This window comes from Perca fluviatilis, chromosome 12 (assembly GCF_010015445.1).
Source record: "Perca fluviatilis chromosome 12, GENO_Pfluv_1.0, whole genome shotgun sequence".
In the NCBI taxonomy this organism is placed as follows: Eukaryota; Metazoa; Chordata; class Actinopteri; order Perciformes; family Percidae; genus Perca; species Perca fluviatilis.
This window is the reverse complement of record NC_053123.1, coordinates 8,031,583-8,053,442: the sequence shown is the minus strand read 5'-3', so window position 1 is coordinate 8,053,442 and position 21,860 is coordinate 8,031,583. Positions and strand designations below refer to the sequence as shown.

Here is a 21,860-nt window from a genome sequence, read left to right as displayed (position 1 = left end):
GGAAGATTGGCGCAGCCACAATGACATTTACGGTAACAAAATCCTATAAACACTGCAGACGTTCACAGAATAAAAAATATGTAGAGAAGGTAAAATGCACTATAGCCTGCAAATATAATAAAGCTATATAAGTAAAAAAAACAAAAAAAAAACAGACAAAGTACAGGCCCCTATAACATAAGGTAGCTTTTTTGCTATTCATTTTTAGGGTGGAATTCTTTTTTGTTGATCACACTCCCCACCCACGGCCGCAGGTGTGTGCCTGTCCTACCTGCCTTTTGGAAGTTTCAAACACGGAAGTTTTAGGACTGTCACAGCTCATTTCACCACTGTACATATGGAGTGTGCAGTAGCCTGGCTCCCCTGTTTTGTTTTCCTTTAGAAAGCCATGCGAAGGTGAGCCGAAATAAATCCGTTCAGGCAGCGAGCGTACACGCCTCTTTTGGACTCCAGGAACCAGCTGATCCAGCGGGAGTCTGGACCCAATGGCATCCGCCGGGCAGATGGACCCGAGTGTGGGAGCGGGGCTCGGGGAGAGCCTGTCGATCCACGGCAGCACAGAGAAGCTCAACTCCTCCGCTGTCAATCGCATCCTGATGGAGTTCCTGATGTACTTTGGCAAAGCCATGCTCGTCTTCTACCCCGTGTATCTGACAGGATACCTGGGCCTCAGTATCAGCTGGGTGCTGCTGTGTATGGTGCTGGCCACCTGGTGGAAGAAAAACCGCGAGAGGAAAGACACCCGAATCGGAACCGCCATCGATTTTGTGGACAACGAAACACATGTGGTCAACAAGGAGCTAGCAAGTGCCTTGCAAATGGCAACATGGGTATGTATTGTGCTAATGTGTGCTACAACCGTACCATGACAGATTTCTACCGTTTGGTCACTGAGCAGTTTTGCTGGGGCTGTAGCTGAGAACTGCCTTGCTTAAGGGCACTGAAGTTCAGCATCCAGGCAGTGACGGGACTCTACTCAGCAACTTCCCGGTCATTGAAGAAAGACCAAACCTGTGTCTGCTGTTTTTGGAGTCACTGATGTGACTTGAAGAGCTTTTTGTGGGTCAATCGAGGCAACAATTAGTGCACTGGTGGAATGTGACATTTACTCTAGTACACATTTTAGATACTTATTTACTTGGGTCTTTTTCTTTTCTTGCTACTTTCTCCTTTTACTCAGCTACATTTCAGAGAGAAATATACTTTTTACACCACTGTTTATTTGTTTATTTAAAAGGGACAATGCACATCAATTGACATTTTTTGTTTACACTCAAAATGTAAATGAGTTATCAAAAAAGCTAATTTTCATCTGTAGTCCCTTGGCAGGTCAACACATCGCCATATTACGTTAATAAAAAAGAATGCAAGAAAGATAGAAAGCAAATTAAGAAAAAAAGAGTCCTACATTAATCTGACCGCTTTTGTTACTTTACAAATTAATATTTCTGCACACAAAACACAAAGTTTAAAAACAACAACAATGATTTCTTATAAATTAAACTACCCAACAATATAATGGCCTACAAGTCTGGCTGAAATGATTAGACTATTAAACACAGAACCGCTTTGATCGTTTCCAGTTTCTAAAACGTGAGGATTTTTCTTTACTTTTAAGTACATTTTCCTGATGATACTTACATACTTAAGTAATATATTGGTCAATGCAAGTATACAAGCTCTGTTAAAATGCTTGTGGGTGTATAACATTCCTCTGACTGGCATTAGAAGAATCCCTCTCGAGATCTCAACCTTTTCTTAGTTCCCATGAGTCACTGTTTGATTGGGTGTGGTGGTGTGTATAGAGACGACACCTCCTGCAAAATAACAGCACATCTGGCTTGGCTTGTATGGGAGGTTCAGCCTGGTTCAGCCCCAGTCTGCCATGTCATGCAAATAAATGCTAGTGTTGTCAAGGCAACAGAGAGTGTGACATGTCCTAAGGTAGGACTTGTTTCAGGATGTTTTTGCAGTGTGTGTGTGTGTGTGTGTGTGTGTGTGTGTGTGTGTGTGTGTGTGTGTGTGTGTGACAGAGGAACGATTGTGCCATAATTTATAGTTCTCTGTTTCAAAACTTAAAACAGGTTTTGAACCATACAATGCAGGATTTAATTTTAAAATATGCAAATTTCTGTTAAATCAATGGATCTTATTTTAGCCCATTTCTAGTTTTTTATATATATTTTTTTTTTATTTAAATGTTCTCGTGAGTTTTGGGTAAGCTTTCCCTTTTCAGCACCTTAGGCAGAAGACATTGATGGTACTTTATTTGGATAGATGCTCAGCTGCTCTTTATTAGAACATGATTCCAAACCTCTGTTACAGTCCACAGTTTTGGGGGTGCAGAGAAACTTTGGTAAGCCTTAATAACAAATACTACTGTGCTTCTTCATGTACACTTTATCTAAGGAATGCTGTCAAATTTCAGAAATGGGGGAAAAATGTGTTTCAGAGATGGATCCACAATCAGTTTTTATAGGCATTTGATTATTTTCCCATTTGACTCATGTTGACTAATTTAACTCGTAAGCCATTTTAGAAGAATTTGCATGATTAACTACAACAACAACCACAATGGCAATAAGTCCTGTGACTTTTTTGGGGTTAACTTTGATATTCTTTCAATTGTGCATGTACACTGGTGTTGAACCACGTAAGTGTCTTTTTAAAACAAAGTAATTGTCAAAAAAATATATAAGAATTTGCATGATGGATAATTAATAATTACTGACACGATTTTTGCCTTCCATCACCACCATCATGCATGCCGCTACTGTATGTTGTTTGGGTATGGGAAAAATAACTACAAGCCCACTTCTAACCTCACTCTCATGTTTTTCTTTCTTAAAGGTCAACTTTCCTGAGGTTGAGAAAGTTGGCTGGGTTAACAAGGTACAGTATCAAAAATAAAGTTCTCTTCTTACAACTTTCTGATTTCTGGAACCTGCTAAATCAATTTGGTGCTTTGGATTTTTGACTCTGGTTTATGGAACCAGTGCTCAACAGCACTTACTGTGCCATGACTATATAGGGCTTATGGCCTGCATTGGAATTCATTCAATGTACACAAAAATGCAAAGGTAGTTGGGGTTCACAGGGTGTTAAAGGGATGGTTTCGGATTTTTTTAAGTGTTCAGTCATAGTCAGTCTGTATTACCTACGGTGGATGGCGGTCGGCACAGCCCCCAGTTTGGAGAAGCAGGCAGGAGTACTGACACGTGAGCTAAGCAATGTACTGCTGTGGACGCTATAGTGTATTAGGGGTGGGGAAAAAATCGATACAGCATAGTATCGCAATATTTTTCGTGGCAATACTGTATCGATACACAGACGCCAAGTATCGATCTTTTATGTTATATGTTTTGGTCAGTTTGTCTGCTTGACAATCCCATTTTGCAGCAATAAAATTGAAGTGAGATGAACAGACAGAGAAATTTATCTTTTTTAGATAAAACAGATGTTGACAAAATTTTCCTTTGGGGACATCATTTGAAGTTGGGAAGAATTTGAAGTTGGAAAAAAGGTAATACATTGCAATATATCGCAGAATATTGCAATATGTTTAAAATCGCAATAATATCGTATCGTGACATAAGTATCGTGATGATATCGTATCGTGAGGCCTCTGGTGATTCCCACCCCTATAGTGTATGCTATATTTAGAATATGTTCAGTGCTTTATGAAGCCGTTATCTATGCTCTATTCAAAGCCGCCAGACGCTGAACATGGGAGTTGCTGGTCTACCGCTGCCTTGATTGATTAGTTCTTTTGTGTTCTTTTTTTGACTTAGTTGTTTTAAAAGGGTTAGTTCGGATTCACGCATAACTAGTCTCGCGTTGCCAGACCTTCCTCCACAGCGCTGCGGAGATGGGTCTGGCGAGTCCACACAGCATTCCGGGATGGGAGAAAAACGTGCTCTGGTTTATTGGCATTTCTTTAAACCAATCACAATCGTCACGGGTGGCGCTAAGCCCCGGACACAATGACGGCTCCTCTGCAAAATAGCCTCGGTGAAGGAACTTGTTTTGGTGGAACATGTGTACGTTCAAAAGTTGTTTTAGTCGTGCAACAGAAAACTCAGATTGGACAGATAGTCTAGCTAGCTGTCTGGATTTACCCTGCAGAGATCTGAGGAGCAGTTAACCACAGTCCTCAGAAATCCACCGGAGTTTAGAACGCCAACACAAAGAAAGCGGAAGCTGTCGGACATCCGGCCGAAAAGAGGGACATCAGGCGGAATTTTCGGCGGCACCTGAACAATCCCGGAAGTGAAACCTTGTGGATATAGACTATACAATAACAGAAACAAACTAATTGATCGAGGCAGAGGTAGACCAGCAACTCCCATGTTCTGCACGGTAAAATTACTGTTTTTGTCAAAGGAGTGTGGTGGTTTTGAAGAGATCATAGGTGGATAGAACGGCTTCAGTTCCCCGTCGGAAAGGGCTGTCTGATGGCAAGGTAAAACGGTGAAAATATTCTAAATATAGGTTTAAAATATAGGTTCTATATTGTGCTGCTTCCCCCATCCACCAGATGGTAGGTTTTTCTTTCTGATGAGGTCAACAGCAACAAACTAATTTATCCTTAAAACAGATGAAACCGATGTTGACAACGTTTGAGTCGCCCTAGTTTGATGCATAGTGCCTTTTAAGTATTCCCCTTATTTAAAAGTGCAAGTGCAATTATAAATGCTGTTTGCTTAAGGTGTGGAAAGAGAGGGGTTTACACATTCTCCTTTATGTTCCGCTTTGCATCTTCAGGTGTTGGAGCAGGCCTGGCCTTTCTTTGGGATGTACATGGACAAGCTCCTTAGAGAAAATATCGAGCCGACTATCAGGCTCTCCAACCATGCGCTCAAAATGTTCTCTTTTACCAAGATCCACTTCGGAAACGTAGTAAGTTTGCATTTGTCCTCCATACTCCATAATTAAAGCCATTTAGGTCCTCCTGAATATGACTATGTTCCATCAAACAGTAACCAAAATATTTTACTGGCTACATCTTTTATAATGCAAAGCACGCCGATGTGATTTAGAGGTAGAAATGATGCCGTCACACATGAGAGTGCAGTGTCTCATTAAAGATGGCAGAGGAGGTTCCTTTTTAATTTGTCTCCCAATTTCCAGCCTCTCAAGATCACTGGAATGAGAGCATACACACATGAGGTGGATCAAAGGGAAGTGGTCCTGGACTTGCATATAAGGTTGGTCAGCCACATTTCTCACGTCAGAGCAGCTTCTGTCTTGTCATTTGGTGTCAAATGTGTTTTTTCGATCCCTCTGTTCCATGACTGTAAACTCTGAACAAGAGCCCCCACTCATGTGAACGTCTCACCAGCACTGTTCACTTTGCAGTTACGATGGGGACGTGAACATCGACGCTGTAGTGAAGCCGCCAATCACAGCTGGTATCAAAGGAATTAAAGTGGGCATCTCATTTTTTTTTTTTCCTGTATTCTCTGCATTACATTTATCTTGATCGTATGTTTTTAGGACAAAAGTTGGAGGAAACTGAGGCACTTGAGAGGTTAAAGTTTAAAAAAGCCTTTTAATATTTTCTTGGCCAAGTCCAAAAATTTGCCGAAACGCATTGGCATGCTTTAATTATTTGGCCAAGACAATATTAAAGGCTTTTTTTTAACTTCACCCTCTCAAGTGCCTCAGTTTCCTCCAACCTGTGTACACTAGGGTCCCCAAACTGAAGAGCAAGGAGGGATACTCTCAACACATCCGAGCACCACTCCACGCATACTGCATTGTATATGTGTTTAGGCTTGTAAAAACTGTCCTGAATCTTCCAGCTCCGTGGGATGCTGAGAGTCATTTTGCAGCCTCTTATTGGTCAAGCACCACTGGTGGGAGGAATCACCTTTTTTTTCATCCGCCGCCCTGTAAGTGATTTATTTCCCAATAAGTGACCCTTATTGTCCTCAATTAAGCTGTGATTTGCCAAGTTTAAAACTCTAAATGATTTCTTTCTTTTTCCCAGACCCTAAACATCAACTGGACTGGCATGACCAACCTTTTGGACAGCCCTGCATTCAGGTTAGGTTTCACAGAAAACTAACCTGAGTCTTATAACGACCACCCTCTCGTGTTGGAATCTCATTGGTCCCCTCCCCATCTGTCCCCTTCCAGCTCCTTGTCGGAGGAGACAATCAATGACATCATTGCCTCGCTTATGGTGTTGCCCAACCGCATGTGCGTGCCCCTCATAGACCAGCTCAAAATGGATCAGATGAGGTTCCCACTACCTCGAGTATGTAAGATGTACAATCCATTACAGATTAATCTTCATCTTGTCACCTGCAGCATCCTCTTGCATTTTAAAACATTGTACATCATTGCACATTTTAGGATAAAAGTCCCCTACCAAAAAAAAAGAAACTGTTAAAAGTTGGATGTTTGGACAAGTGTAGGTTTCTCTTCATCAAATTTGTTATATATATATAGGTACATCTTTTTTTACATGTTACATTAAATGTAATTTAGCTGACGCTTTTATCCAAAGCGACTTACAATTGCTACATATCAGAGGTTGCACGCCTCTGGAGCAACTAGGGGTTAAGTGTCTTGCTCAGGGGCACATTGGTTGATGTACTGCAGTGGGAATTGAACCCGGATCTCCCGCACCAAAGACATATGTCATATCCACTGCGCCATCACCACCACCTTTTTCTGTGTGTGTTTTTCTTTCATGTGAAACAATAGTTTGAATCTCTCCCCCGTCTTCTCCTCAGGGTGTGGTGAGGGTCCACTTGCTGGAGGCCAGAGACCTGGTGGCCATGGACACATACATGATGGGTTTAGTAAAAGACAAATCAGACCCCTATGCGACACTTCGAGTGGGCACCCGGCATTTTAAAAGCAAGACCATCAAAAAGACTTTGAACCCCACATGGAACGAAGTGTATGAGGTAGAGTACCAGTAGCACACATGCCTTTTTTAATATTCCTCTCAAAGCATCTGGATGAGCTTAAAAATACATGAACATCATTTTTTATCTTTTTAGTTGCACTGTAATCCTGTACCAGTTTGTTTATCCCAAGAAGTGTTGCAAAAAAAAAGGTGCAGATTCGCCACTTTGTGATGAAGAGCGCGCGTGTGAAGTAGCCGTGACCGATTCGAGAGGTTCTAATCGCTGAGTTGTGGTTGTACTGGAAAATGGACTCAAGTTAAAACTAAAGTATATTAGGAGTAAAAGTAGCATTACAAGTTTGCAGCTGTCATTGTATTTATGTAAATATCAATCTACACATTTTGTGAATTTTTTTTCTGTGACTCCACATTCAGAACACAGGTGCTTTAATATTTTCTATGAGGGAAAATTTCAACTTACAAGTTCCGATTTTTGTTCTACAAGTACTCAAATCAAGTCCACAAGCTCTCCCATTTTGCACCATATTTACCTTCATAAAATTCCTTGCCTGTGAAAAGCTAAAGACAAATACTCTCTGTCGCAGATTGCATTAAAGAGCTACTCAGATCACTGTTTGGCAACTCATTCTTTGAAAGCTGAGGTTGTCTCCAGCAGGGCACAATTTCCTCCATTATTTTGTTACTTTTTTGCAGTATTAAATGCACTTTACAGGTGTTATGTTCATTATCTAGTATCCCTTGTCTGTGTGTGATCTGCTAAAGTCTTTCGGATCTAAACATTGACTTTCCCATCTGAAAGAAATTTAATAACCTCCACCTTTCCTTTGTGTGCAGTTTGTCGCCCATGAGGCCCCAGGGCAAGAGTTGGAGATGGAGATTTATGATGAGGACACCGATAAAGACGACTTCCTTGGAAGGTACAAAACTATCTAATAAAAGCGCATGTATTGTATTCACTTTATTACATAGAGAGGGTTTCTCAAATATGGAAGATTTTCTCAAGCACTATTTACTACCATACATATGCCATAATGGCAGTAAACAACCCAAAATATGACGACTTCATCGTAAATATACAGGACATTAGCTTGTACAATCATCTTTTAGAGAAGAAAGCTGTACATGTGATGTTAGCGCTGCAAATATATTCTTTTTAAATGATAATGCTATAAAGTTTTCACACGCCATCGTTATGATTTTTCATCATCACCTTAGGTATAACCTTGATCTCGGGGAGGTGAAGAAGGAAGTAGAAATGGATAAGGTGAGCTTTTATTTCATATTGTGGAAACACAATATTTAATAATGAATGAAGTGATTTGTGCCTAATAAGTACAGTATTTTCTCTACAGTAGGAAAAACAAAAACAAAAAAGTTTGCTGGTGTCGTGCCAAAAACGGATTGCCGTCTGTGAGAGCGTGCGCGTTCTGTTAAAGCTGTAATGCCCAGTTTATATATGTCCACAATTTACTTGGAAAACTGTGTGTTACTGGATATATTCACCCTTTTTAAAAGGTATTTCAAGGTAAAAAGTTCTGGGTGGGCTATAATCTGTCAAATATAACCCTCATTTAGGGCTGCACAATTAATCGAATTTTAATCACGATCAAATTTGTGTGATCGAGCGATATTTAAAATGCGTCATTCCCTTCATAGAACAGTTTTTGCAAAGCCAATCTAGCGCTCCATAAACCGCTGTCTGATCACATGTCTCCATGAGCCAATCAGAGCTGTTCCCTGCCTGCACCGCGCAGCTTAGTTTCTAGATGTAGACAGTCACAGAGGACAGAGTAACGTGAGGAAAATTCCACAACAGGTAGCAGTCGGTCATCATAAGCCGGTCACAATGTTTACCAGTTTACCAGTAAACGCAACATTTTGTCCCGGTGTCGTGCCAAGGTACTTATCCCCGCCAGGATTTGTATCCCCTGGCCGCGGGAGCGCGCGTGCAGTCGGAGCGGAGCTTCGGTCCCCTACAGGTTGTCTAGTACAGCTGCAGCTAAACGTTACATAGTGGAAGACTGACGGGGCTTTCCAAAGTAACAAGGGTCTTGTTTATCTACATAAATACGTGTATTTGTCTGTTACAACTAAACGTTACATAGTGGAAGACTCGACAGGGTTTCCATAGTAACAAGGGTCTCATTTATCTACATAAATAGGTGTATATTTGTCTGTTACATTAAGGCGACGTGTGAATTGTTTAAGGCGCCGTTTATTATTGTGGATTATTCGACAGTGTTTTTCAAAGTTCCATATTGACATGCTCCGTAGCTATGCCTAGTATCTACGTTAGTCATGTAGGTTAGTGAACAATATCTTTTCTCGTCTTTTATCTGTCTCCCTCCCCGCCCTCTAACGTGATTTCTGTTTTAATTTAATTTAGTTTAATATGGCTGTTCAATTAAACGCTTTGTTCACCTGTCTGCCATATAAGTTACATAGGGGATACACAAAATATCAGGCTGTTTTTCACCTGATATAATGTGTATCCCTCTCTCTAACAGCAAAGGGTTTTTCCTGCATCATTGTGCTATTTTCTGACTGTACAGAGTCACAATAAATAACTTGAGATAATATGGACATGTCGTGCTGTATTCTAGAAATAACATAGGGGATACACAAAATATCAGGTGAAAAACGGCCTGATATTTTGTGTATCCCCTATGTAACTTTGGCTAGAAAACAGCAGACATGTCCATATTATCTCAAGTTATTTATTGTGACTTGTTAAAGTCAGAAAATAACACACATGATGGTAGGAAAGACCCTTTGCTTGTTAGGAGAGGGGATACACAAAATATCAGGTGAAAAACGGCCTGATATTTTGTGTATCCCCTATGTAACTTTGGCTAGAAAACAGCAGACATGTCCATATTATCTCAAGTTATTTATTGTGACTCTGTACAGTCAGAAAATAACACACATGATGGTAGGAAAGACCCTTTGCTTGTTAGGAGAGGGGATACACATTATATCAGGTGAAAAACAGCCTGATATTTTGTGTATCCCCTATGTAACTTATATGGCAGACAGGTGAACAAAGCGTTTAATTGAACAGCCATATTAAACTAAATTAAATTAAAACAGAAATCACGTTAGAGGGCAGGGAGGGACGGGTTAGCAAAGACGAGGAAAAGATATTGTTCACTAACCTACATGACTAACGTAGATACTAGGCATAGCTACGGAGCATGTCAATATGGAACTTTGAAAAACACTGTCGAATAATCCACAATAATAAACGGCGCCTTAAACAATTCACACGTCGCCTTAATGTAACAGACAAATATACACCTATTTATGTAGATAAATGAGACCCTTGTTACTATGGAAACCCTGTCGAGTCTTCCACTATGTAACGTTTAGTTGTAACAGACAAATACACGTATTTATGTAGATAAACAAGACCCTTGTTACTTTGGAAAGCCCCGTCAGTCTTCCACTATGTAACGTTTAGCTGCAGCTGTACTAGACAACCTGTAGGGGACCGAAGCTCCGCTCCGACTGCACGCGCGCTCCCGCGGCCAGGGGATACAAATCCTGGCGGGGATAAGTACCTTGGCACGACACCGGCTGTGTTGTTTTTCAGACAACAGCAGTGACCGGTGCTAGTTTGTGTCTTTTAGCTCATAGCTTTAGCAGCAGATTGTTGGACGTCTCGCTGTTGGAATCCTACAGTGAAATACAGACACACTACACTGTTTAGCAGTCAGCATTTTAGCCGTGCTTAATACAGTTACTACTGTGGCTAACGGTAGGCTAACTTTACCTGCAGTGTAACGTGTCATTAGTGTTTACTAGCGTGACATTCAGCGATGTTTATGTTGCCTCTAACGTGGGTTTCGGAGCATCAGAGCGCAACGCAGACATGTAAGTGGCAGTGTAATGAGCCACAGAAATCCGCGTAGCTATTTCGTCCGGTAGACACCAGGCATACCAGGCACCACATGCGCCGTTAACGTGAACAGAAAAATGCGTTGCCTGTATCTTTCACGGCAAACATGCATGTGTAGAAAGCGGTCTCACAACAGCTAAAATACTCCTTCACAGTGTCCTTCAATAAAGGAAGAATGTAGCACAATATGGATGTATTAGTAGGAATGTAGCACAATATGGATGTAATAGCAGTTAAAATTATATAATAAAATTTGTTTTGGCTAAAAAAACCAAATAATCGTGATCTCAATATTGATCAAAATAATCGTGATTATCATATTGGCCATAATCGTGCAGCCCTACCCTCATTCATCACATGTAAATCAAGTCATTTCGAGGCAGAAACGACCTTTCACACACAAGGTAGGAGGAGCCGAGGTATTTCAGCAGTTAAAAAGTACTGGGTGGGCTATAATCTGTCAGATATAAGCCTCATGAATGAAATAATGTAATCTTGAGTTATAAATAACCTCTCAGTGAAAAGGTAGGTGTTACAGCCATTACAATGTTGTATGTGTCAATATTATGCTTGTACACTGGGTGGTGCGTGGGCAGCCACATAGCTGAGCTCTCCAGCACAGGTTCAGGTGATTGAGACTGGATGAGCATACAGTTTTTAAACATTGTGTCGAGTAGAATGTACCCGTTGTTTGTTTATTGAAACAAATGGTTAATCGCAAGCAAAAAAGCGTGGAAATCATTGAGTGCACTCGTCCAACTAGCTATCCCCCAGTCTTGCAATCCCTCTGAGACTTTAAGTGGTAAAAGTCACCAACAGTTAATTTATATTTAACAATTTTTCATTTTTCTACCCCTCTTTTTATTTTTTTTCAAAAAAAAAAAAAAAAAAAATATAATTTTTTTTTTATTTTTTTTTAAAAAACTTTTTTTTTTTTTTTAAATGCAGTCTTTATGTGAATGCCATGTTGATAAATTAATCTCTCTCGCTGTTGTAGTGGTTTACTCTGGAAGGGATCCAGAAGGGAGAAGTTCATCTCAAGCTCCAGTGGCTTTCCCTTAAGTGTGACCCCAGCCTGCTTAGGGAGGTAGCCTCATTGTTGCTTACATTTATTCCATCTGAATTTTCATTAATATTTCAGTGTTGTAAATCATGTATTGCTCTCTGCCGTCACTCTCTTCTAGTCTGCAGATGGTCTTGCTTGTGCCATGCTTGCAGTGTATCTGGACAATGGCTCAAACCTACCAGTAAGTGGCTTCTAAGGGGGACTGGTGTTGTTGAGAGCAGATGATCCTATTGTCTTGAAATCCTTGACAGTTTGTGAATTTGATGGTAAAAACAAATCAAGGCCTTGAAAGTGTTTGAAAATAGACTTAAGAAGATATGGGTCATTGAAAGTGCTTGAATTTATCTATTTTGTGCAGGAATAGAATTTAGGTTTACGTTACTAAATAAGCTACGTTCTGCTGTCTGCATACGTGTCTCCCGCCTGTGCGTTATTGTTTCCTTGAATTTGATGTTTAAGAAGGTGTGGGAGCCCTGGATGATGCGACATGGATAGACAAATGTGCTGATGTGTACTCTTGTGTTTGTCTCCAGAAAGACCACAGCGAGATCTCCGAGCTTCAGAAACCTGGGAAGCAATCAAAGGAAGCTCGGGTAAGCTGCCTTCCCTTTCCAGTAGTTGCTATAAGAAAGAACTGAGCTGGAACTCAGAGACCCCAGACCCAAAGGCCCCGATGGCCCCATTTTCATTCTGTGTGGTTTGTCGTTTTGTTTTTGTTTGTAGTTTGATCGGTTGATCTTTTTTTTTTCGTGAATATTAACCCTTTTGTTGTCTTCCCGTTGACTATTAACTTGTTGTCCTTCCGGGTCAAAATGAAAATGTACTTTTTTTATTTATGTTTTTATCACTTTTTTTTTTTTTTAAAGCTTTTTCTATTCATGGTCAAAAAACATAATTTATATGACATTATACCTTTTTTGTTTTTTTTTAAAGCAGAAATTATTAATTATTTTGACTAATATTTAAGATCCCAGGATGTTGACTGAATCACAGACTGGTTTATGTCAAAGTTTAGTCAGGATATTGTTTTGAAACCATTAAAACATTTTTTTCAAACGCTATAAATTTGAATAAAACACCCAAAATTCAATGAAAGTAGTAATTAATTTCCCCCTGCAACAACGTTGTGGTTCCATACAACGTACATCCATGCTTCCATGTTAAATTAGGGCAATTTGGTTGAAAGGAACCCATATTTCTGATATAAAAAAAAACTTGTATGTATGTATGTCTGTACAGTACAGGCCAAAGGTTTGGACACACCTCATTCAATGCGTTTCCTTTTTACTTTTATGACTATTTACATTGTAGATTCTCATTGAAGGCATCAAAACTATGAATGAACACATATGGAATTATGTACTTAACAAAAAAGTGTGAAATAATTGAAAACATGTCTTATATTTTAGATTCCTCAAAGTAGCCACCCTTTGCTTTTTTTTATTAATAAGGGAAATAATTCCACTAATTAACCCTGACAAGGCACACCTGTGAAGGTAAAACCATTTCAGGTGACTACCTCATGAAGCTCATTGAGAGAACACCAAGGGTTTGCAGAGTTATCAAAAAAAGCAAAGGGTGGCTACTTTGAAGAATCTGAAATATAAGACATGTTTTCAGTTATTTCACACTTTTTTGTTAAGTACATAATTCCATATGTGTTCATTCATAGTTTTGATGCCTTCAGTGAGAATCTACAATGTAAATAGTCAAATAGTAAATAAAGAAACACATTGAATGAGAAGGTGTGTCCAAACATTTGGCCTGTGTATGTATGTATGTATGTAGTATGTATGTAAAAACCTAACATAATCTTAAATGAAAACATGCTTCCTCATTGTTGAGATTAGAAAGAAAAAAAAATAATAACCACATAATTGCATTAGTCATATAGTTGATTGACTGTATGTAAGTTGTTCTTACTAATAAATCAAATCCGTTTTAAAACGGGGGTACATTTTTTATTTAATTTAATAACACCAGCCTAATGAATGCCAAGGAGACACATATACTGTTCCTAAAATATTAGCCTGCAATTGATTTGAAATATTGAATATTAATCCAGGGCTGTTTGGTATGCAGAGGCCCAAACCTCAGGCACCAAACAGAACCTGTTCGTAAAAAAGGTTCACCCATATGGTGTGAAAGAGAGGCACTTGTAGTTTCACACTTCTCCTTTAGTTAAGCCTTTTTTTTTATTTCATAGCTAGCCCAGCTTAAATAGACTGCATGGAATGCTTGAGGCCTTTTATGTTAGGGGTTGTCAAATAGTTCATGTTCTTTTCTGCGCCAAATAAAAAGCCAATGTACAGTATATTCTTAAAGGTTAAATCAGGCAGATATCTATCTTTTTTTTTTTTTTACTTTACTGCCTTACAATTGACAGTCCTTTTGGTATTTTGATGTCGGACAAAGGCCTTAGTCAGATCATGTTCTCTGGTAGTGCTCAGCTGTACCTGTTCCTGTGCGTAGCCGGTATTTCCCGTTTGTCTGGTGCATGCCTGTCATTTTATATGGGTGTGTTGTTGCCATCTGGTGTCCATGTTGCTAGATTTCTTCCTTCAACCTGAGGTTTGTTCAGGGTGATTTCCCCAACATAAAGAAACATGCAGAGGAGTGTTGATAACTGAATGAACATTTTTGCGGTGAGGACTTAGTTGAGCAAATAAAACAATCACTATATCTATACCCATTTGACCCCATTTGTAAGTCAAATATATAGGGTGATGAATTTTTTTTTTTTTTTAGGATTTTAAGATTTCTTCATAGGATAAGTCAATAAATGCCATTGAGGTCACAGGTTACTTAACAGTTTCAGTGAGGAAACATTTGACCCACTCAAACTTGTGCCTATGCTATAACATTATTAAAACAAATTGAGAGAATTATTTAAGGACACTTTTTGACCCAGACCTGTTAAACAAATCTATCTCAATACAGGGTCTCGTGACTTGAACTGTCAGAAGCAGCCATATACAGTCTATGGAAGCAGCCCCAAAATGCCCTCTGCTGGTCATTGTGTGAAAATACAGTGGCGTGAAGTGTGACAGGCAAAACTGAATTCTCATGTTAAAATTGAATTATCCTGAGAATTATCCTGAGCTTCCTGAGAATCCATGATTCATATCAAACATAGTTGAGGGGAAAAAAAAGTCAGGGTGGTTCATTCCTTTCCAAAAGATTCTGAAGAAAAGCAAATCATTCTAACAGTCGTGATGTGGCTGTAACATTTACTCAGTAAGTGCATAAAGTAGTCAGACGGTTGAAGTAGACAGTCTCAGCCAACATGTCGAGTTTATTGAAGGTCGTTGTTAAAGCCCCAAATGCGTCCGCATCAACCTCTGCTTTCTTCTTCCCACTTGGAATGTTGTCAGCCAAGCTCGTGCTAGCTGTGGCTACCACCAATAGCATTCGCTCCAGTAATAATACAAGTTTACTTCTTTGTTTTTTTTGCCAGCGAAAGCATCTGTTGTACACTAAGTGTCCCAGATGGTGTGGTGTGTCTGCAATGTATTAGGGAGTGGAATGCATAACCTGCCCAACCTGGAAGGCAACAGGCTGCTTGTAGACAACTCCCAGTGTTAGCTGGTTAGCTTGTTGCTGGCGGCCTATTGTAATAAGTGAAAGCAGAATTTTAACGACCGAATTGTGTCATATGGGAAATAAACACTAAACGCTGTTAAGATATCAAGTGTCAAGTAGTTGCAAATATGTTGTTGATAATGGGGAGTCATTCTGGCCCATCTGTAGTTGCTAACTAATACTGCTCGTTGTTCCTGAGTTTTTTTTTTTAAAACATGTTGCCATGTTTACTTTGTTTTCAGCTCACAAAAAAGAGAACTGCCTTGCCGAACTCCTTTGTGGAATTTTCCATTGATAAGGACATTAAGAAAAGCAAGGTACGGCTCTCACGTTATCTCATTTTTACACCATTTTCTCTTTAAAGGGGAACACCACCTAAATGAAGAATTCCAATATGTTATTTCCGTGGCCTAGGAAAGTTCAATCAATATTTTAGCTACTCTCTCTTTAAAGCCAGAAACCGGAGGAGTGAGTCTCAAACTTGTGATGTCATCAGGTATAAAGCTGCTTCATAGACAACAAATGGGAGACTGATTTATTTATTTTATTTTATTTATTTTTTTAATACCCATAGTGTTCTCAGTTCAGAAACAGAACATGTACCCATATACTCCTATCATTCCACTGGGCGATCTCAGTATCTTCTAAAACATCTTCAGTAATTGTCTGTGGAGCAGTTTCACCACTTTATACTTGATGAAATCAGGAAATTTTAGCACTCTAGTTTTTGGCTTTGGGAGAGAGTTGTTCACAATTTTTATTTTTTTAAATGCTCCTGTTAAGTCATTAGATTAATACAATATCTCTTAATTGTTACACTTGTTTTGGTGTATTTGGCACTGTACAAGAAGGCAGATCCCTGTCAAACTGAAAAGCAATGAAAGCATTCAGCTGTAGTTATTACTAACTGTCTTCTCTTTTCACAGGTTGTGTACGCATCTAAAGACCCGGTGTGGGAGGAGGGCTTCACCTTCTTTGTGCATAATGTCAAAACACAGCAGCTCAAAGTTCAGGTTTGTCATTTCATGTTGCACACAAACCATACAGATGGTTTCTCCCACATTTGTCTCTTTTTGATTTGCAAATTGGCAAATGCTGCAATATGTATGTGGCTGGACAGTGGTCAGACCTCCAAGACTAGTCTATATTTGTATTCATCCCTATGAAACTATATGTGTCAATATGTATTTCACTGACAAAAGACAGCTACCTCATCATTTCATCACAATAGAACCTAAAAACAGGAAACTATGAAACAATGTTGTAAATGTTGTAAAAGTAGACCCTTTTTCAGTCTCTCAAATATAAACATTAAATATAAATAACGAATATAAAACCTTTTTTCCAATCACTGCTTGAATAGTTTTATTTGTGTTCTCGTGGTCCAGGTCAAAGAGTCGGAGAAGAAGACTCAGCTCGGTGTTCTCAACTTGCCCCTGGCTCGCCTCCTCAACATCTCCGACATGACCATAGACCAGCGGTTCCCGCTGGAGCGCTCCGGAGTGAACAGCCAGATCAAGCTGAAAGCCACTCTCAGGGTGAGTACACGTTGGAAGGCAAACACACACGTATAGTACGTACAAACTCCCATAATACATAGACTGATCAAGTACATCACACATTCCGTACAAAGATACAGTTTAATTCCAAAACATCATTCAGCTGCTTTAACCTACACATGGATCATGAGAACTTTCAAGTAGGGGTGTGACGATACATTGATCTGGATCGAGATATATATATATATATATATATATATATATATATATATATATATATAATCTCTCGATTCAATCCTCAACTATCGGAATATTATAGATACAAAGTGAAAATATCGATGCATATTGTCATCTTTAAGATGCACCTTTATTTTGAAATTCCTACCTTTTTTATATTTATTCTTTTTATGAAAAAGAGTGGTTTGTTCATTCATTTAAACGTCTGGGAAAGCTTAGAAAAGAAATTGTTAATTGTAGTTGCTTTTTTAAATGTAACTGATTTTGTTAAATGGACTTTTGTATGGTCTTGTATCGGTCGCAGGCCCCTGAATTGAATTGAAATCATATTGTGGTAGACTTTGTGATATCAGTAAATAATGTATCGTCCTGAAAAATGGATATAATCGCGTATCGTGATAAAACGAGTGATTGATACCCCTACTTTTCATATGATCTCTATTACTGTACATTGATGTGTTTACGTTATGTCACTGACATTAGCCATTTCCTCAATCCCATAACAGATTCTTGCCGTGGAAAAGCGTCCACCCAAGGTTATCGTCAATCCTCCTCCACAAGACAAACGACAAATCCCACCTACTAACAAAGGAGCTAGCGCCCCTGTATCCACTCCCTCTGCCACTACAACCTCCTCTCCAGCACTTTCCAACAAAACCACCCCCCCTGCCCAAGCCTCATCTCCGGCCTTGGCAGCTGAGACCCGGAACGGCTCTAAGGAAACCTGGCAGCCACCTTCTTCCACGTCACCCATGCGTCGGTATGACTCCCAGATCCTGCTGTCAGAGAATTCCACGGCTTCCCCGGCAAACATGCGTCGGTATGACTCCCACAGTCTGCTGTCGGAGAACTCCATCGCTTCGTCGCGTTTCGACCTTTCAGAGGGGGCCGCGTATCCAGAGTGAGTCCACAGCGCTGTCTTTTTCAGATCTATATTGTGCTGAACTCTAACCTTTCTACTGATATCGTGAACTAAATTATATGGATTTAAGCAAGTGTTAAGTAATAAACGTGACATTGACAAATGTTTTCTATCACTACAGGGCCATCCGGAACCATCAGGGTTCATTTGGGGAGATCCAACTGACTGTACGCCATGCCACCCTGAGGAAAAAACTCATCGTCCAGGTTATCTCCTGCAGGTACAGCGGAGAAGTCAAGCCTCACTATGCTTACCCTAACAGCAGTACTAATATTGTACTGTACATTTTTACCTATGCTAATGTCTTGCTGTTTTATTTTGCTCTGGTCTCAAAACATCTCGCCAAAGTACTACAGTTGAAATGTTAGCCAGCTGGCTAACACTGGCACATTTACAGATAAGTTGATTAATGTGTGTTGTCCTTTTATAAATTAAAATAAATGAAATGAAATACTGACCTGGAATATTCCCATTTGCCTAGCTCAGCTCTGAACACATTTTAGATTCCACAACTAGAGTTATGATCAGGCCCAAAAAAGCAGGCCTACATGACCCTACATGAACCCCCATAGTTTCTGTCCAAGCCCAACTCGAGCCCAAACGTACGGGAGCAGTTTTTGGCCCAAGCCCACATAATAGTGAGTGACATGACACTGTCATGAAGCGTCATGAACATTATAAACAAGTTCTAAATGTTTGACACAAAGCTTCTTTTAGTGAGTGTCATTCGGTTTTTGTCATGACAAGTTAGGGTTAGAGTTCATGTGTCATGACCGTGTCATGTGTTCATGACAGTGTCATCTCACTCTTATGTAGATACCTTCAAGTAAAGTGTTACCAAAATATTTTCTGTGCAGTACCGGACATCTGTGACACGATCTCTGGCCATGCCCAAATACTGCCATATTAAATAGAGATTGTATTACGTTTGGTCAAACATAGCAGTACACAACCCATACATTATTCATGGAATTATACAGACTATAAGAACTATTAAAAAATAAAAAAATAAATAAAACAATTTAAACCCAGGGGAATTTTTTGGAAAATTACAGCCTGGCCCGGCCAGAGAATCAAAGCTCTACTCTTTCTCACATTTCAGTTTCTGATAGACACTGAACATTAAAAAATAACTTTAACAAGTCATTGATTGAAATACTGTACATAGACTATACTTTGCTATGGATATATATGCCACCATCAAGTGATCGGTTTTTGCCTAGTATGAAGAGAAAATCACCTTAGAATAATTTCTTTTTCAGTTCTCAGTAGAACATCAACCACAGTTTTGTTTTGAGAATACTATACCTGTATATAATAGTCAGTATTATTTCCTTGGTTTAAACGCTGTGACTGAGTCCAACATAACAAAAGAGGAAATTGCTGTAGTTAACATATACATGATTTTTCTCTTCAAATTGATGTTGCCTGCAGGAACATATTCCGCTTCAGTGAGACTGGCACAGACTCTTATGTCCGCCTGTATTTTCTCCCTGACCAATCCTGGATTCACCGCAAGAGGACACAAGTCAAGAAGGGGACAGTCAATCCTGTCTTCAATCACAAGTAAGCTTACCGGATTCATCCTACATCACGCATCTGTATGAAAAAAAAAACTATTTTTGATTTCTTATCACCAAGGTGAATTAGTTGCTGTGCGTTTAAGGCTCAGAGGTTGAGACAGTGTCTGGAACGTGTCTCTTTCTGCCATTTCTCTTTCATCACAGGTTTGAATTTGACGTGTCACTTCAAGAAGCACAAACCAGGAAGTTGGATGTTGCAGTGAAAAATGGCAAAATGTTCCACTCACGGGAGATTAAGGACATTGGCATGGTGGGTAATACTACTTGTAATTGTCGGTCTGTCTGTTCATTTCACAAGATTTCAAAGGGTAAGGGCAGTTTAAATGCTCTATGCAGTTCAACGGTGTCTTCGGTGAGACAAATATTTCCCACTTTAGCTCATTATGGTTCAGTGTAAAGTTTTTATATCAAGCATACAGTATATATCCAAAACCAATGTCTTGGCCGCAATGGTTGTCACGCTTTTGCAGTTTCCAACTCAGTCTGGATAAGTGACTGAATTTTCCAGTTCTGCTCCTGTCCACAGGTGCTGCTAGATCTTTCACAGTTGGATTTAACCAAAGGCATCACAGAATGGTACGGGGCCCAGTTTTCTTTTTTTATTTCCATGACTTGGGTAAACAATAGCTGAAGTATTCTGAATTGAAGTTCCAATACTTTGTAATGTCATTGTGGTGTACATTGTCTGGTCAATAGTAGTCATATATTGCATATTGGGAAACACATGGCTTAATTGGTTCAATAATAATTATATGAATATTTAATTTCTCTTTCCTCTTAAGGTATGAGCTCACACTGCCCGGGCTGAAGAAATTCAGCTAGTGGGTAGAGCTGGCCGGATAAATTCTTGGGTAGTGGCATGTTCCTTTTGTCTTCCTTATCATCATGGACAAGTTGGGCTTTCCAAATGCAGCACTAAACCCATCTCAGATACTGGAAATGTTTGCTACTGTAGGTCAAAGGCTGTACACTTGCAGGCACATATAGTAATATTCCAAACCAAACTCCTACTCAGGGTCTTACTTGGAATGAAGTGTTTAGTTGTTATGCATTTGTCCCACTTACAGATATCCCCCATGATATAACAAAATATTCAGTTTAAACATGCTTTGGTATCCCAGATAATACAGTGTATCATTTTATGATCCAACTTAATGTAGCTTATTTGTATTGACAAGCACAAACACAACAATTCTGAATAATAATGCAATTTCTTAGCATTTATTTTCCATAGTATATAATGTACTCTAATTCATCAGAACATGTTTGTATTTATACTTGATCAAGAAATTAGATAATTCCTTTAATGTAGATATTTTTTTGTGGGAGGGTTGGTTTTAAGTTGATCTGAGCCAAAGTTATTCTTTTTGTATTTTTGTGTTAATATGTGTATTAATAGTTGTTCTGTAATATTTCATAGTAATATGAGGATGGGTTGCACACGTTAATATACATATACATATTCACAGCTGGAAGAAGCCAAATACTGAGCAGTCCTACTAAAGAAGTCGGTTAATTAGAAGAGAAACAGCATCCAAGCAAAGCACATGACAAATATCCTATAGTTCTTAGCTTAAGCGCACCTTGACAATAGTGAGGGAGTGAGTACATATTTTATACCTAACCCTTCAGATTTATCACCTGGTATTTAAGTAATCTTCAATTTCAACATTTCAAATACTCTCACAAACAAGCTTCATAAAGTGTATAAATAAAATGGCTTTCTGCATGTGTAGAATTGAACTTGAAGAACCAAGCTAATTCATTAAGGTGTGCAACAATTGCCATTACATAGTTACAACTATTATCACAATACATTTGTAAGCTTATATCTTGACTGCCATGGACTTGTGGTAGCCATCTATGATAAATATATTGTTGACTGCTAATGGCTAAAAAGTTGGCCAAGAATGTGGTCTAATGGTAAACAGTTCATCTGTTGTCCTTTTTAAATTATTCCACATCTGGAAAATGTATTGCCAGTTTACAGTTTCTGGTGTTTTTGAATTGGCACAGTAAATGACTGTGGCATTTTTTTTTTCAGCTAACATTTTCATAGCAAATAAACATCTTTAAGAAAATAAATGTTGGTTTTTCTCTTAAAATGGTTGTAATAAGTGTGAGAGTAAGTGTGACTGCTTGTCTTTATTTACACACCATTACATTGAGTCTATATGCGTTGCTTGTATG

At 39.1% G+C, this 21,860-nt stretch overlaps 1 protein-coding gene across 1 annotated transcript; it reads left to right on the top strand.

Moving 5' to 3' along the window:
• The first annotated feature begins 278 nt into the window (after positions 1-278).
• On the top strand, positions 279-21,755 carry esyt3 (extended synaptotagmin-like protein 3). The gene is made up of 23 exons (XM_039818782.1): positions 279-830; positions 2,851-2,892; positions 4,765-4,899; positions 5,131-5,207; positions 5,359-5,428; positions 5,805-5,894; positions 5,993-6,048; positions 6,142-6,262; positions 6,744-6,920; positions 7,718-7,800; positions 8,099-8,147; positions 11,779-11,868; positions 11,966-12,028; positions 12,381-12,440; positions 15,672-15,746; positions 16,356-16,442; positions 16,818-16,967; positions 17,672-18,066; positions 18,209-18,307; positions 19,522-19,653; positions 19,815-19,920; positions 20,197-20,246; positions 20,453-21,755. The coding sequence occupies exons 1-23, from the start codon at positions 486-488 to the stop codon at positions 20,490-20,492; spliced, it is 2,592 nt and encodes an 863-aa protein (XP_039674716.1). The 5' UTR covers positions 279-485; the 3' UTR covers positions 20,493-21,755.
• Positions 21,756-21,860: the final 105 nt, after the last annotated feature.